The sequence below is a fragment of the Propithecus coquereli genome, unplaced genomic scaffold (genome assembly GCF_000956105.1).
Source record: "Propithecus coquereli isolate 6110/MARCELLA unplaced genomic scaffold, Pcoq_1.0 Scaffold24, whole genome shotgun sequence".
NCBI lineage: Eukaryota > Metazoa > Chordata > Mammalia > Primates > Indriidae > Propithecus > Propithecus coquereli.
Window position 1 is genome coordinate 2972701 of NW_012147952.1, and position 17092 is coordinate 2989792.

Here is a 17092-nt window from a genome sequence, read left to right on the forward strand (position 1 = left end):
TGTGCACCCAAGGATCCACTAGGAACACTTTCGCCATTCCCAAGTCCTGCCTGCACAGGAAGTTGGCCACTAAAGATAGGCTGCCTGTAGGAGAGGACACAAGGGCAAGCTCTTCAGCAGGGAGAAAAAGGGTGTAACAGGAAAGGGAGGAAAGCAAGTTCTGGGACTCCAAAAACCACAGTTTGTCTAGGTGCTACTTTCCCCCTTCTTTAGCATGTAGCTTTGTCATGAGACCTCTCTCTGCTGACTTCTTTCCCGTTTGCATTTTGCCCCATATTAATATGTCACCATCTAAAACTTCTCCATGAATTAGAAAGTTTAAGTTGTCAGGGACTGAGTGTGCTGTTTTCCAACAGTTTCTGGCAGTTCCTTGCTTTTATGGTGTAGTCATGGTGAAACCTGAGTCATCTGAAGATGGTGGCAGTGCCAAAGAGCAGGGGAAAGGAGCTGCAGACCAGCGAGGACCGCGAAGAGTCGGGGATCAGTAACTGTCGGGCACGGCAGGCCACCGACCTTCATTCCTGCAGGACAGCCACCCCAACCCTAATTGTGTTTAGACAGATTGCTCCAAGCTTTACGGTTCTACTGAACATTTTCTGTAGCAAATGTGTTTAGAGATAGCCAAAAGTATAAAATCATCTTCCCAGTCAATTGTTTCTCAGGGTTCCAAGTAGCAACACCTAACTTTTGCACGTGCCAGAATTCTTTTCTTTCCTTCTTTTTAAAGTTGAGAAACCAAAACATTTTCTTGGAGGGGAAAGCAGTGTACTTCAATTTTTGTTTTAAGGAAAAAAAGTTTTTCTCTGTCCCCATTCATATACATTAAGCAAGTACACAGGAAATATGCCGGTTTGGCGCGCGAGTGTGTGTGTGTGTGTGTGTGTGTGTGTGTGTGTGTGTGTGTGTTTGCCATTTCTCAAATTCTGACTCATAGTCTGGAGGACAATGATTGATTTTTTTCCACTTCACATAGCTGCTATGAATTTCTCCTCACAAGGATGGGCCTGTTTATTCACTGTGGGCATCGGCGGTAGAGCGCTAGTGTAAACAGCCCGAGGAGCCCGGTGGGCTGGGCAAGTGGGCGCCCTCTGTTCTGCGCGGCCAGCAGGGATGCTGGGGCCAGGTTGGGCTGACCGAGTTTGGAGACTGCTTTCTAACCCCCTGGGTTTGCGAAATTTGCCAAAGCAACGAGAAGCGCCATTGTGATGCGGGTGGGAGGGGTGGAGCCTCGAAGTCCTGTCTCAATTTAGATCTCTCACTCGGCTTTTAGTCGCGCCCATTTCAGATTACTAAACTCCAGAGTCAGGGGAAAAAATATTCAGGGAGGAGGTGGCAAGCCACGCCCTACGGTGCCCGCGAATTTCCTCGGCAGCGGACTGGCGCCCAGGCAGACGCCGCCGAGATGCAGGGTCCCCCGCTCCTGACCACTGCCCACCTTCTCTGCGTGTGCGCCGCCGCGGTGGCCGCGGCCCCCGGGTAGGGACGCGGGCGCGCGGGGCTGGGGCGCGCGGGCGGCGGGGGCCGCTCCGGGGCTCCGGGAGGCGGCAGCTGCTCTGCGGCAGCGGGTGGGAGTCGCGCTAATGCAGTGCCCAGCCCGGCACTGGCCTGGAGCTTTGACCGTAGGGCGCTTCAGCGTGGCTCTCCATGGGACAGTTACCTTCTCCACCCATGAAGTTGATTACGCGCCTCCCTAGCCATAACAACTTTCTAAAGAGAGTCATTTTATTTTTAGTTCACGTTGCCTCTGCCTTTTCCTTCTCAACTGTTTGCTCCCAAATAACGTGCCTTCTTCTCTCAAAGACATTTGATATAGCTTTTCTAAACAGGATGTCTTAACTTTGGCATTGCCAAATGTGGCTGAACTATGGGTTTAGGTGCAGACATAGTGGGACGATAACTAATGAGAGCATCCGAATAGTGGACAGCCTAAAGATTTTTGCAATTGAGCCCTAACCCTTAGCTCCAGGCAGAGAAAGTTCTGCTTTGGTGACTTCTTTTATTCTCTGCTACACCTGGAAATTTCACCACTGGTATTTTATTTTCAGATGGTGTATTTCAATCAATGCTATTGGTTAGATGATTATTTCCTTGGGCGCATGCCCAAGCATAAAAATTTGTATGAAAAACAGGCAAAATCCTAGTTTTTTTTTTTCTTTTAACCAAGAAAACAATCACTCTGGAAGAGGCCGTCTGTAAGGGAGAAGCTTAGTGTTATGTGCCAATAACTTCTGCATGCCCCAGTGTAAGCCATTTATTTACACCATGGCTCCTCCTGTGCTGTTTGCAGGAAATAATAACACAGGCCTTCCTCTAGTAGGGGGGCATGGATTTATGCATTAAAATTAATTTATGGGAATTATTGTTGTTTCAGTAGCATTTCAATGCAATTGCTAAATAGAGCACTGGGGCGGGGTTAATTGGAATAACCGCAATTGGCACAGTATGGAGCATCTATCTCATTATCTATGAAATTTGAAGGTCACAAAAGAATGGAGATATGAGGATAAGAAACTTTGTTTTTCCCTTGTTGGGGACTCTTTAGGTCCCAGTTTCTGGTGACAGCCCCAGGGATCATCAGACCCGGAGGAAATGTGACCATTGGGGTAGATCTTCTGGAACACAGTCCCTCGCAGGTCACTGTGAAGGCGGAGCTGTTCAAGGTGGCAGCAAACCTCACTGTGTCTGTCCTGGAAGCAGAAGGAGTTTTTGAAAAAGGTAAGATAAACAGTGTAGAGTCTTACCTTTCTGCAGTAATAACTGGAATATATGAATAAGCCATGTGTTAGGTAGCGGAACAGAGGAACCCTGAACTTGCAGTGGCTTACATAGGACACTTAATTCTCACTCGTGTAAAGTCCCAAGTGGTGTTCCTGGGTGCTCTTCCAAGTGGAGATTCAGAGACCCAGTTTCCTTCCATTTTGTGACTCTATGATCTTAAACATGCGGCTCCCAAGACTGCAGGAGAAGAGCATGGAGTTACTCATGTGGGAGGTTTTTATGGGCTAGCCTAGAAATAGCTCATGTCAAGACTGCTCATATTCAGACGGCAAAGGAGGCTGGGAAATGTAGGCCAGCGTGTACCCCAGAAGAGGAAATGGGCGCGGTTAAAAGCTAGTCTCTGTCACAAATCCAAATTTATTGGGTGCACAGTATTTAACAAAATAGGCCTGTGGGAAGGAAAAGAAGAGCTACACAATAGTTGAAATCCACTTTTATGGAATATTTCTTAGTTTTTAAAGTAGCAGGAAAAAAATAGCATGAAAACAGAAACCTTTATAAAAGAACTAACATCTCTTGTTTTAAGTTCGGGTTCTTACCTGGACCAGGATTAAATTGGGCCAATGAATATCTTCTTTTTCAATATTAAGGGAAAAATAATTTGGGGGGAAGGGGTAAATACTTAAATACCTAAACTCTTTTTCATTGAAATGAACACTTACCGTATTTTTTTTTCTAATTGCAAAAGCAACATATGCTCAGTGCTTACAACTTGATAAACACTAGCAGTAAAGGAAATAAACCAAAACCACCTGTAATCCTATCACCCAAATATAAACAATTTTAACCAGAAGCATGTTTGCATGTTTAGTCAGAGGCTAGAAATGGAGGCATAACTTCCTATAATGTTTTTTAAAGAAAAATCATTTATGGGCACACAATGGAGGGTGGGTGGGATTTCAGAACAGTTCATTATGTAAATGTTTATTCTTTTCCAGCATAGAGAAATTAAAACCAGCATGAAATGAGATTAAAAATAAAAGTTCATCTACATTCTGTGGTTCTTTCCTCACTGGAAGTTGACTGGGTAGGTAAATTTGGATAGGAACCAGGAAGAGATGGTGTGTATAGGGGCCAGGTCACTTCCTCATTGTTCTTCATAGGAACAATGTCAGGGAGGTGGGAGGTCTTGTTTCCTGGAAGAGGAAGTATAGGTTAGCCCTGAAGATCTGAATTTGAATCCTAGCAAGTTGTCTGATCTTGGGCAGGTTACTTAACTGCTCTGAGCTTAAGTTTCCTTATATGTAAAACAGAGATAATGAAACTGACTTCCTAGGACAGTTACAAAGTTGAAAGCAGTATGTAGTACCTATTAGGCACTCAATATGCAACAACTGCTAATGTTATTAGTGTAATAATACTGCAGAGGAAGATGCAGAAAGCCTCATTTCCTTTTTACATGGGTATAGACCTCAACTTTTGTCATTGAACTGTCATTTCTGAAAATGAATAAATCCTGATCTTATGATAGTAAAGAAAAATTTGAAATACTAAATCACAGGAGACAATACTTAAGGTAGTTTCACATTCATTATTTATTCATTAAGAATTTATAATTTTGGCTCTATCAGTATGGCAGTTTTACATAAAGCAGAGGTCCAGAATAACCTGGATGTGGATGATTTTGATAAATATTTGGCCTTTGCTTTGACTTTTACATACTCTTATTCTAGAATTTCTCCTGTTATTGTCATTTCTGCAATCTCCATTATCTCTCTGTCTTCTTTCTCTTTTCTGCAGCAGATAGTACCTGCACTGGGGGTGCACGTGTTGTGGCTTGGTTTTTAAACTTTATTCTTAGATTTTTCTTTTGGGAGGAGATTTCCTCATATGCCCCTAGAGCTAAAATGCTCAAGACTGGGTTGGACAGTGCTGTCCTGGAACAAAATGGATCTTTGAAGAAAAAGGAGGGAAAATGCTGCTTCTTTCATGGGCTGTTTTGGACTCTGTTGATGTACAGTTTCATTGAAAATGTCATTTCGGCTGGGCACGGTGGCTCACGCCTGTAATCCTAGCACTCTGGGAGGCTAGGAGGATCACTTGAGGTCAGGAGTTTGGGGTTGCAGTGAGCTAGGCTGACGGCATGGCACTCTAGCCTGGACAACAAAGTGATACTCGGTCTCAAAAAAAAGAGAAGAAAATGCCATTGCTAGGAGCACTCTCCTCTTTCAAAGGAGAATGTTACTCCACTAGCAGAGGCTGGGAGTTATTGTTCTTCGAGCAGATGCTTCCTGTGGAGTTAGAACTTAAGGATGAAGACATTTCTTCCTCCTTGTCTTCACATCCTTTGCTTTATCTGACTTCTCCAGTTGTAACAATACGTAGGTGAATGATGACTTTCTAATTAGCTGGGTCTGGCTCGTCATAGGATTCACGTTTTTTTTTTTTCCCCATCACATAAGCACAAACAAATATTAATATAATAAATATATTTTAGATCTGATTGTTTCATCACTTTCTTATTAGGGCCCCCAGGAAAAGTTTGTTTTTTTTTTTGAGACAGAGTCTCGCTCTGTTGCCCTGGCTAGAATGAGTGCCGTGGCGTTAGCCTAGCTCACAGCATCCTCACACTCCTGGGCTCAAGCGATTCTCCTGCCTCAGCCTCCCGAGTAGCTGGGACTACAGGCATGCACCACCATGCCCGGCTAATTTTTTATATATATTTTTAGTTATCCAGCTAATTTCCTTCTATTTTTTTAGTAGAGACGGGGTCTCGCTCTTGCTCAGGCTGGTCTCAAACTCCTGTGTTCAAACAATTCTCCCGCCTCAGCCTCCCAGAGTGCTAGGATTACAGGCGTGAGCCACCTCGCCTGGCCAAAGAGTTCAGTTTTAATACAGAGTTATCTTCTGGCAGAGCTGGGTAAGGAGCAGGATAATTTCTGAGTGGCTTGTTTCCAGCAGTCCTGTACTTCTTAGAAATCCCTGGGGTGGCGGGTGTTTGGCTATAACCAGAATGTATTTCAGGCTTCATTTGTGTCAGAAATAGTAATAACTAAAGGGTTTAAATTGCCTTTAATAAAGGCAGAAAAGTATGGCTTTTCCTCAGGGAAGAGTTCATTTATTTGTTTGACAGATATGGGAGAAATTTTATTTACATTTCCTCTCTTGAGGTCAGCAGCATTGGTTGCATTACAGTTATTAATTTATTAATATATTAATTCTACATTTATTGGGGATTGATTGTGGGTTTTTTTTGTGTGTGTGTGTGATTAATAGCCCATAGCCCTTTAGAAAAAGTGTTTCTAGGCCGGGCGCGGTGGCTCACGCCTGTAATCCTAGCACTCTGGGAGGCCGAGGCGGGTGGATCGTTCTGAGCTCAGGAGTTCGAGACCAGCCTGAGCAAGAGCGAGACCCTGTCTCTACCAAAAATAGAAAGAAATTAATTGGACAGCTAAAAATATATAGAAAAAAAATTAGCTGGGCATGGTGGCGCGTGCCTGTAGTCCCAGCTACTTGGGAGGCTGAGGCAGAAGGATCGCTTGAGCCCAGGAATTTGAGGTTGCTGTGAGCTAGGCTGATGCCACGGCACTCGCCCCAGGCAAGAGAGTGAGACTCTGTCTCAAAAAAAAAAAAAAAAGAAAAGAAAAAGTGTTTCTACTAATCTTAGCCCAATTCTGTAAAGGTGTATTAATGCCTCCTTAGTGGTGAGATTCAAATATTGACGTGTAGCTGTCATTATCGCCACCACCACCATCATTACTGTCATCTCTGTAGTGAATAGAACAAGGTTCATAATAATATCTTCCTTTGTGTGAAAGGGTTAGTTAAATAAACCTAACAGACAAAACATAGTAAAAGTTCAGCAGGTAATAATTACCAGAGGAGAGAAAATGGAATAGCTAGTGGCATTTGAAGTCAAGTGACACCATAATGTTGGGTGGAAAGTGAGTGCCTTTCTCTCTTCCCTTATTAGTTTAAAAATTTTAAAAAAGTTTTAAATTATTATGGATACATAATAGTTGTACATATTTATCCATATTGGTTTTTATGTCTTTCCTTACTGTGAGGTTGTCCTGGAGTTCCATGCCAAATCAAGAAAAAAAAAAGTTAAGAACATTTGAATTTACAGATCATAAATGAAAACTGTCTTCTCATTTGTTATGGCATATGAGATAACTGAATTATTTTTGATGTGTTCAAAACCACAATTTCTGTTTTATTTTCCCTTCTCTTTCTATAGTTTGCAATTTTCATTTGTAAATTTTCAGTATTTTTCCTGAACAATGTTTACTTCAAGTAACAAGGAATACAGCCTCCCTGCCCCAACCTTAATGAATTCATTGTCACTGGTTTCACGTAAACCTGATTTAAGAAAAAAACCTAAGCTGAAAATGCCAACTGAAAAATTTGGGGACTCTTGCATGGGCATCTCTTGGTGAGTGCCTGCTGGTCTGGAGATACCATTTATTTTTTGTGATGCTAAGCCCACGTCCATTTTCCCATTGAGGTATTGGGGTGAGATGTGCTCTGTAAGTGTGCCTATATCCTTTAATAACTTGCTTTTTCTTTTTGCCTTAAAATCTTGGAGAGCTAATGGAGTGTTTACTTTCTGTTTTTTTTTTAAGAATTAAAAATCTGTTTTGTCCTTTATTGTCTTTCTCACTTTTCCATTTTGGTTCAGTAAGAGGGGGAAATTTTAAAAATTTGAAATATTGGCTGAGAAACTTTTCAAAAAAAAAAACACCCATTCAGTTAAGATGGCTTTCTGGTGGAAACAAAGCTCCTGAACATACGTTTCATGCCTCGTAGATCAAAATCAGTTCCACGGTCTTTATGAAAGTAGATTAATTAGTGTAGTGTGTGGGCGGATCTCCCAGGGCAGGTTTTCACAGGCAGCTTTGCCAACAGAACTCAGTCTGAACCTGTAGTTTCGTGAGAATTACTTTTAAAGGGTGTAGGCTCTTCATTCACATGTCTTTGCTATTGTGTGTCGTGTGTATTAATAGGTAGGTGGCGCCTGAAATAAAGGACCATCGCGTAATCACGACACACCTGGGCTCTGGAGCCAGGCTACCTGGAGGCAGGTGCTGGCCATTCCACCTAGTGGTTGTGTGCTTGTGGGCAGTCATGATCTCACCAGGCTTCAGTTTCATTACCTGAAAAATACTGGTTTCTGCCTTATACAATTATATGGTTATTGTGAGGATTAGCTTAGGTAACATATTTAAAGCACTTAATTCATAGGAATTGTTCAAGAAAATGGTAGCTATTGTTATTAGAAGAGAGTAGCAACAATTTATGCATCAAAGGTGATTATTAATCACCTGTTTGGATGATCTTGAACTGGGAAGTCTATAAAAGGCACATTCCTAAGAAGGAATGGGAAGAGATTTGACATATTAAATTTCCTCATAGTTTCCTTACGGTGCCAAGGACTTTATGCACAGTATTTAATTTCAACAGCCCTATGAAGTAGGCACTCTTATCTTCAGTTTGGAGGTGAAGAAACTGAGGCTAAGAGAGAACAATTAATTTTCCTGGGTTAACCCAGTTAGTAAATGGTGAAGTCTGAATTTGAAGTTGGTTCTGTCTGAAGGCCAGAGACCATAAGGTTTTCCATTGCTTGGAAGAGAGTGAAATATTTTTTGTTTGCTTCATTTGGGGATATTGATGTAATGTTGCATAGGCATCTTCCTCTAAAATCATTTTCACATTTGCATGCAGTAGTTTAGACCCGGACCTAATGAAGTCTAATTTGGATCTAAATAATTGCAAAATGAAACGCCAGCTCTCCGCTTAATTTACTTTGAGCTTCATAGCATTTTAGAGCTGGAAGGAACCTCAAAGATAAGCCAATTCAGTCACCTAATTTATGGCTGAGGAGACCGAGGTGAGGCATGCTGTTTGGGGATTTGTCTGAGGTCAAATAGCTTATTGGTGGCAGAGCTGGAAACAGATCTCCGGTTCCCAAATTTGCAGTCCAATGCTGTTTCCATTATGCTCTAGGAAACTTTCCTAACATGTAGAGAACTGCGTGTAGGACCTAAGATATATTTGCAAATGTTGATTCTTCTGATACAGAAGAAATTAAGGCTAACTAAAGCATTTAAAAATGCATACTTGTGTATTTATGCAAGTTTGTTTTAGCTCAAGGTGGAGATGCTCTTTGTGGACTAATGGTTCTGCATAAGGGGAGGGGTGGGACTAGGGGCTAGGAACATCACAGATCTTTTAAAAACTAAATTCTGTTGCTGTGTTTCTCAAAGTCCAAGTCGTACTTATTAAAAATGCAGATTCATGGCCCCCCTCTAAACAGGGGTAAGGTTCAGAAATGTAAACTTTATGTTCCACCATTACCACAGGTGATTGTTAGCCATATTAAAATGAGAACAACTTCCCTTTAGTATCCCACAAACTGCACTCGACCAAGAACTGGGAGGCCTGGGGGCGAGTGGCATGCCCTTGCAAGCCTGTGATGATGATTCATGGCAGCTAAGAGAAGGCCCCTCCCGGACTTCCGTGTTTGCCTTTAGCAGCCCTCAACCCTAAGCATCGGTGGTAACTTTCAGCAGCAGAGAAACATGTCTTGGGGTTTGACTGTGAATCAATGATTGAGAGAAGTGGAAAGTGAACACATTGATTTTTTAACTCCAAGTTAAACATGTGCTGCTTCTCTTCTAACACTGAATGAGTCACTGTCCTAGTGACTCACTGAAGGGTTGTGGTGGAAACAGAAATCAGATCCTGTAAGAACTGGGGCTGGGTTACTGTTGATCCTTTATGTTCTGTGAAGCAGGCTTTACCATGCTGAAACTAAAGACATTTCCCCCCATTAATTTATTAGTTATAGATTATTTGCTATATGTGAAATACGAATGAATAGGGCATGGGGAATAAGAGAAAGGGAGGCATTAGAGGAGATGCAGGGGCTCCAGAAGGATAACATATAATATTAAAAGTGCAGAAGCTGGAGCAGTTTTTACTTTTTGTTTGTATAAAAAATTGAGTGTGGTTTGTAAATAGTGCTTCTTCTGTGTAACCCTGTGCCTGGTACTGTTACCTTGGACTTCCAGAGCTATACAGATGTCCATTCATAAATGTCCCACCTCTGCTGACGTATTTGGCATTTAGAGGGAACAGTTATTTCCCATATTAGAGAAGGGAAGGGCGTGCCGGAGGACAGAGCTGCTGGCTGGGAGTGGCAGTCATGAGAAGGAGATAGGAGTTTGTGTATGTGTTTTCTGAGAAGATGTTACAGCACCTGGTAGCTTCCTTTTAGCAGGGCCATGTCAGGAATTTATGAAAATGTAGCTGGCATTCCGCTTTGGATGTGAGTTTGGGGAGACATCCAGGTGGAGATGTCCAGCAGATAGTTTTGAAATTGTAGCTGGGGAGAGAGTTTAAGGCATTGTTTTCATAGAGGCAGACAATATTTGGAGTCCTGGGAATATGTGAGATGTGCAGGAGAGACAGAGCTTGTGGAAAGGACAAGATGGGTGAGAGAAGCTTGGGAGGAGGAGAGTAAGTTAATGGCAGGGGTAGATGGTGAGCAGTCAGAGAAGGGGAGATTGAAGACAGGGAGATGTCTCAGAAACCAAGGGAAGAAAAAGTTTCAAGAAGGAAGGTTTCAGTAGTATCAAGTATCTCAGAAGGCCAGAGAAGAGCAGGATAGAGGGAAGAACATTGGTGACCCTTAAGTGAATGGTTTTAAGTGAAATGTGGGGAGCAAAAGGAAGTTTTAAGGAATAAATGGATGGTGACAAAATATAATTAGAAAGTGATTCCACTCTTTCCAGAAGTTTGGTGGTTGAAGAGAGAGAGGTGAATGGTCTCTTAAAGGGCACAGCAGAGAGGTAAAAGTGGTTAATGCAAATGGGAGGGGCCACAAGTGGTGGGTTCTGGATTAGGGGCACAGGTGAGTTGATTATCCTTAAAAAAAAACTGCTACTCTTTCCTTTGATGAAAGAAAAAAACAGAGGAGAATGAGTAAGGAAAGAAATATTTTGAGGTATGAGATTGAGATGAAGAGTAAAATTGAAATACAGTTCTAGAAAAGCTTTGCCATAGTTATCTACCTACCTTTAAACTGCACAGATCTGGCCACCACTTTGTAGGAAGTGGGGGGAAACATTAAAAGCAGTGGCACATTGGAGAGAGAAATACAGGATTGGAGAAGTTCCCTGGTGTTGCCCTAAACTGGGTCACTGCTGAATGGTGGGGAACTGGAACACGAAGGCTGGAACTTGTATTGGAATCCAGGGGAGAAAGCACAGGGAGGAGAGAGGAGGAGAGGGCTGTTTATGGTGCTAAGCTTCAGTTGAAGCTTGAGAGGGTCCCTTTATTACTGCCGTGGTTGTCAGTGTGAGAAGTGGAGTTGTAACTCACCGTCTCTTGGTCTGGGCTAAGATGACCATCATGCCAAAGGTACAGTGACGGAACTTGGGGGAGGAAGATTATGGTGGATCCTGGTCTTGCTTCATCTCTTCTACTTTTCACTTCCCTCAGGAAAATTCTATGCATTGACTGTCTTCCCTTGCAAGGTTCAGGGTGACACTAGGCAAAGAAGATTTGGTGTGGGGAGTAGCAGTAGGTAGGCAATGGGCAGGTCTGTGGGCCTTTAGTTCTGAAGAAATGATTTATGAATTAAAATCTGAAAACCAGAGTAGTAAAGAGCTGGGAAATAAACAGGGAGGAAAGTTTTTAAACAGCACCTGGTAGCTTCCTTTTAGCAGGGCCATGTCAGGAATTTATGAAAATGTAGCTGGCAAAAATGATTTAGTACTATAAACTTAACTTTCACTGCAATAGATGTTAAATCTCCTCAGGAATATAATTAAGACAGAGCATTTTATTTCTTCTTCTTCTTTTTTTTTTTGGCCATGCTCTTACAGACCAACAGAGCATTTTATTATTTTGAGCATTTCAAACATTCATTAGGTACCAGATTGTATATGGCACAATGCCGAGTAACATAAATATTTGGAGACCACACAAAGTTCTTGTCCCTGTCCTTCATTTCGTGTGCCAACTCCAGCTGATGGTAGAGGTTGCAAAGTAGGCTTCATTTCATGTGCCAACTCGAGCTGATAGGCGTTGGAGTTCTGTGTTGACAGTTTCAAGTCAAACCTAGGTTTACTGGATTAGCTGTGTCTGCCATGGGCATGGAAGTGGGGAGTGTGGTATGAATGTTGCAGACGATTCTCTTGGGATGAAGAGGAATGGCTGCCTACATGACTGTATAGGGGCTGGAGGTGATAACAACATGGATAAGAGAAAAGATGAAAGAGTGGGTGTAGCAAAATAGTAACATGAAAGTGCAGGGAGCCACGGAGGAGGGGCAGGGAGGGAATATGAGGTTGTGTTTGTACTACTGTCTTGGAAAGAATAGCTGGGTCTGTCCTGTACTGTTTGGGAGGTGCAGTGGGTCAGAATGGGAGCTCTGCATCCACACTGAAATTGTACTCTAGCATCACAGTACCTACCGCATAGCATTGTTGTAGGATTAAATGAGATAATGCTTTAGAGCTGCACCATCCAGTATGGTAGCCACTAGCCACGTGGTTTTTGAGCACTTGAAATGTGGCTCTTACAAATTGAGATGGGCTGTGAGTATAAAGTACACACTGGATTTGGAATACTTAGTACCAAAAAATGCAATAAAACATCATTTTTATATTGATTACATGTTCAATAATAATATTTTGGATATATTGGATTAAATAAAATATGTTATCAAAATCAGTTTCACCCATTTCTTTTTTCTTTCTTTAGTGCAGTGCTTTAGAACTTTTACCACAGTGTCTGGCACATAGTAATCAACACTCAAGGAATGTACCCGACATCTCTTGTATTAAATATTAATACTGATGACTCCCTTCTGAGCATGAGCTTGTGGCCTGAGTCCAGGTCTCTCTGCTGGTGACCGATTTGGCTCAAATGGGTCTTCATCCTTACACCTTATCCCTTGAGGAAGAAGGAAGTCTCCCTAACAAGAGCCACAGGGGTCAACAAACTTTCTGTAAAGGGCCAGACGGTAGATGCTGTAGGTTTTGCTGACTTCATGGTCTTTATTGCTGCTACTCAACTCTGCCTTTGTAGCCTGAAAGCAGCCACAGACAGTGCGTCAACAAACGAGCATGGTGTGTACCGACAGAACTTTATGTATAGATGCTGAAATTTGGAGTTCATATAACTTTTACTTGCCATGAAATATTATTCTTCTTTTGATTCTTTTCCCTCAGCTATTTAAAAATGCAAAACCATTCTTAGTTTATAAACTGTACAAAAACCAGGCATGGGCCAGATTTGGTCTGTAGGCTGTGGATTGCCCACCCTGTCATTATAAATGCCCTGTACATTTAGCAGCCAAGAACCTTGCTTGACTCTTGGTTCCTCATTTGTATTTAACTTAAGATTGAGTTTATATTGTACCATTTTATTTATTTTACTTTTAGGGGGTTTTTGTTTTTTGATCAGTGGTCCACATGGTACAAAACGTTGTTTATGAAACTCATATTTATTGAGATACTTGTAAGCAAGGGGATGTAGGAGAGAAAGAAAGGAGTATGTGAGGGACCAAAGGAGATTTTTTTGTTTTGTTTTGCTTGAAATACTTGGGTTTTCTATATAGATTGTGAATTCACTGAATAGTTGTATAGCCTTAAAGTGATATATACATATTTTTTTGAGACAGAGTCTCGCTCTGTTACCTGGGCTAGAGTGCCATGGTGGCATTTAAAGTGACATTAAACTGTGAAACAGGGCTGGGCGTGGTGGCTCATGCCTGTAATCCTAGCACTCCGGGAGGCCGAGGCGGGCGGATCGCTCAAGGTCAGGAGTTCGAGACCAGCCTGAGAAGAGTGAGACCCCGTCTCTACTAAAAATAGAAAGAAATGATCTGGACAACTAAAAAAATATATATAGAAAAAATTAGCCGGGCATGGTGGCACATGCCTGTAGTCCCAGCTACTTGGGAGGCTGAGGCAGTAGGATCGCTTGAGTCCAGGAGTTCGAGGTTGCTGTGAGCTAGGCTGACGCCACGGCACTCTAGCCCGGGCAACAGAGCCAGACTCTGTCTTACAAAAAAAAAACCAAAAAACTGTGAAACAGAAACATCGTATTTTAAGGTTTTGTTTTCCACAGATTTGTGGTGGAAAACCCCATTTCTCACTTTGTCCATCTGCAGATCAAAGAAAATGATGAATAATGAGAGAATATTTAATAAATTGGTAAATAGGTCAAAATTTTCAGCTAAAAAGGTGATAATAAATGTAAGTTTATTACTGCATGTGACTGAAGAGCAAAGAGCTGCCAAAAATAATTAAGCAGCAAACACTAAGTTAAGCGCATATATAGTGGAAAATCCATGTTTTTTTTTTTTTTCATAGAGTATTTCTGGACCTAGTTAGATTTCCAATTATACACTACTCCTTCCCTTCAGTGATTCTCCAGAGCTATTTGGTGAGGACAGATGTCAGAAGAGGCAGCATATGATATTATCGAGTGTGTTTAGAAAGTTAAGGAAAGGTTAGTTTTTGTGTATGCTTATTACACAATTTAAAAATAGCTTTGACTCTATTTGTAAATGAAATGGCCAGTTCTCAGGCTGTGCCAAGTGTGAAGCCTTCAAACAAGGTTTCTTTTGAGTTGCTTAGGGAGCGTTGGGAAGGAAAAAGCATCTGAAAGGGTTTTGAGATTGACTTTCTCTGGTTATACACAAACATAATCGGAGTTTTACAAAGTTATTTACAATAACGCTAAGAAGAACTTTATGTAACAGTGTATCTTTAGTTAGTGATCTAAAAGCTGTGCCATGCTGGCTTTCAAGAGGTGGTGACTCTTTCCCCTGTCTGAGTGGAGCCTTGCTAAAAAGGGAAAAAATGTTCACAACAGTTTGCAAATACTATCTATTTAATTCTCAACCTAGCAACAGCAGAGAAAGAGATTATTATTTCTCGCTCATCTACACTGCCCCCACCGCCCCCAATTTTGTGTTTTGGTGGTGTAAGTTATTGCTAGAATGTTAGGACTTTCAAATAAGTTCTATGCTAGGACATAATAAGTGCCTAGGAAATTCCAAACTGTATTTGTAAACTTAAAGGGAAGACAAGTTGGAAAAAATGTCACATACTTAAAGATGACCTTTTAATAAGGACACAAGACCAGTAAGTGGGCCTTAATTGGATCTCTCTACACATTCCCTAAGTCACTTCCTGGATGCAGCAAGAATTAGAGGTGGGTGGGACATCTCTGCCCCTACACTCTAACTTTTGAGTAGAGCTTCTATTTCTGGCTCGATACCTTTTCTGGGTCTGTGAACAGATGTGGTCACCAGTCTGAGCAGCGGGACCCAGACATGCAGTTGAGCCTCCTTTCCAACTTCTCTCTAGTGAGAAAATCCCTCAAAAGTTTGACTCAACTAAGAGCTGCACCAGAAAAAAAGTTCTGCTATGAAATGAGATTTCCTGCACTTCAAATCTGGCCAACTTGTTTTGAATTGCCAAAATACTTGCACTTCAATTAATCGACCTACGAGATTTATTTGGATTGTAGAGTCCCAGCTGGCTTTTACTTTCTCCTTGCCAGTGTCACTTGGACAAAAATAAATTACCAGCCCTCTCCACCCCTTCTTAGTCTTCGTGAATTCCCCGATGGGTCTGTATGTCACATCAGGGTAGAAAGGAAGCACATTGCTTCCTCCAGTCACTGGGCAGGGAAAATAGTCAACTCCTGGTGATTTATCCTAAAGTATTGAAAAATAAGTAACTCTCATAATGGAGGGTGCTGTTTTGTTGGGATGCAGCTTCCTGCAGTTGAATATTTTCTATTTTGTTCCCATGTGGGACACTGGTGGATGCTATGCTGCACCTCCCGGACCCCCTGCAGGGCGGAAGGACCTATTCCCACAAGCTGCTGGGAGTGTTGCCGCCCGCCTTCCTCACAGCCAGCCCCCTTTGGCGACTGCATCAGCTAGAGGCTCACCTTGCCCAAGGTGGCACCCCTCCTGCGGGCGGCCCCATCATGTGACTGATTGACATGAGGTGCAAAGATCCAGCCCCTCCCCCCAGTTCAGGACAACTCTCCAGGGTCAAGGCTGCTTCTGAGCTCCCCCGTGGATGCCTCTTTGGAGCCTGCCATGTGGCTGCACTGTTTCCCCGCCAGTCCTGTTTCTCCCCTTCCCTTCCACAGGGGCGGAGCCCCGGCACCCTCCTTGAGAAACCTGCGTTGTAATCACCATCTCAGTGTCATCTGTTGTTTAACTCTGAAGAGGGATGTGTCAGATCTTGGAATTCAAACATGTCAGAACTGTGTAGTGTGGACATAAGAGTTGGGAAATGTTCTAGTTTTTCTATTCTTTTCAGAAGTTCTGGTATAACACAAATTATTTAGCTCCGCTGTTGCAGTGCCTAGAGTGCAGCTCTCAGGGTTGGGAGAAACGCTGTGGAAGAAGAATCCACAGTCTGCTGACCGGTTAACATGGAGTGCGGGAGAGAAGGGAGTCCAGGGTGACTGAGGCGGTGGTGATAGCAACGTACACAGCAGGCTGTCTAGGCTGTGGCACTTTTTCAGTAATCAAAGGTATTTACACTGAAAGAACAAGAGCACCGCTGCTTCGTGTACCGACTCAGTGCTGAGCAGAGGTTTAAAGCTCGGTCCCAGGAGCCGGCCACGTGGGTCAGAAGATTGGCTCTACTCCTGCTGTGTGGCCCTGGACAAGTCACTTCACCTTTCTGTGACTCAGGGTTCTCATTTGTAAAATAAGGATAATGATACCTAATAGGATTGTTGTGAGGATTAAACCAATTACTATATATAATGCTTTTAGAATATACTCTATAAGTATTATCTATCATTATTATTTTATTCAAAAATTTAAAAATTATATTCCATCAGAACTGTTGGTGGTTTTATTATTTCTAAGCAAATATTTAAGTCTTCCATGCTCTAGACCAGTACTATCCAACAGAATATAATTTGACTGATTGAATAATTGAAAATTTTCTAGTAGCCACGTTATAAAGGTAATGAGAAACAGGTGAAGTTAATTTTAATGTGTTTCATTTAATGCAATATTTCACAGATATTATCAGTTCAACATGTAATCACTATAAAAATTATTGATGAGATATTTTATGTTATTTGTTTCTGGTTATTAATCTTATTATTAGAAAGAAATATGGGATGTATTTTATACTTCCTGCATATTTTATTGAGTCAATAGCCAAATGTATCTAGAGGCTCCTGTATAGGATTGCGCAGCTTTAGAGGTTTGCTAGTTAAACACTTCCTTGCTTCAGAAGTCTCCCAATTATCTATTGCTGTGAAACAAACCACCCCCAAATTTAGTAGATTAGAACAATGGTTTATTATTTCT

The 17092-nt window shown here is 42.0% G+C and overlaps 1 protein-coding gene across 1 annotated transcript in view; it reads left to right on the forward strand.

Annotated features, from left to right (window-relative positions):
* The first annotated feature begins 1402 nt into the window (after window positions 1–1402).
* CD109 (CD109 molecule) overlaps window positions 1403–17092 on the forward strand; it is a 141801-nt gene continuing 126111 nt past the window's right edge. The window contains exons 1-2 of the mRNA XM_012646038.1: window positions 1403–1476; window positions 2543–2715. Coding sequence (XP_012501492.1) covers window positions 1403–1476; window positions 2543–2715 — 247 coding nt within the window. The remainder of the gene's footprint in view (window positions 1477–2542; window positions 2716–17092) is intronic.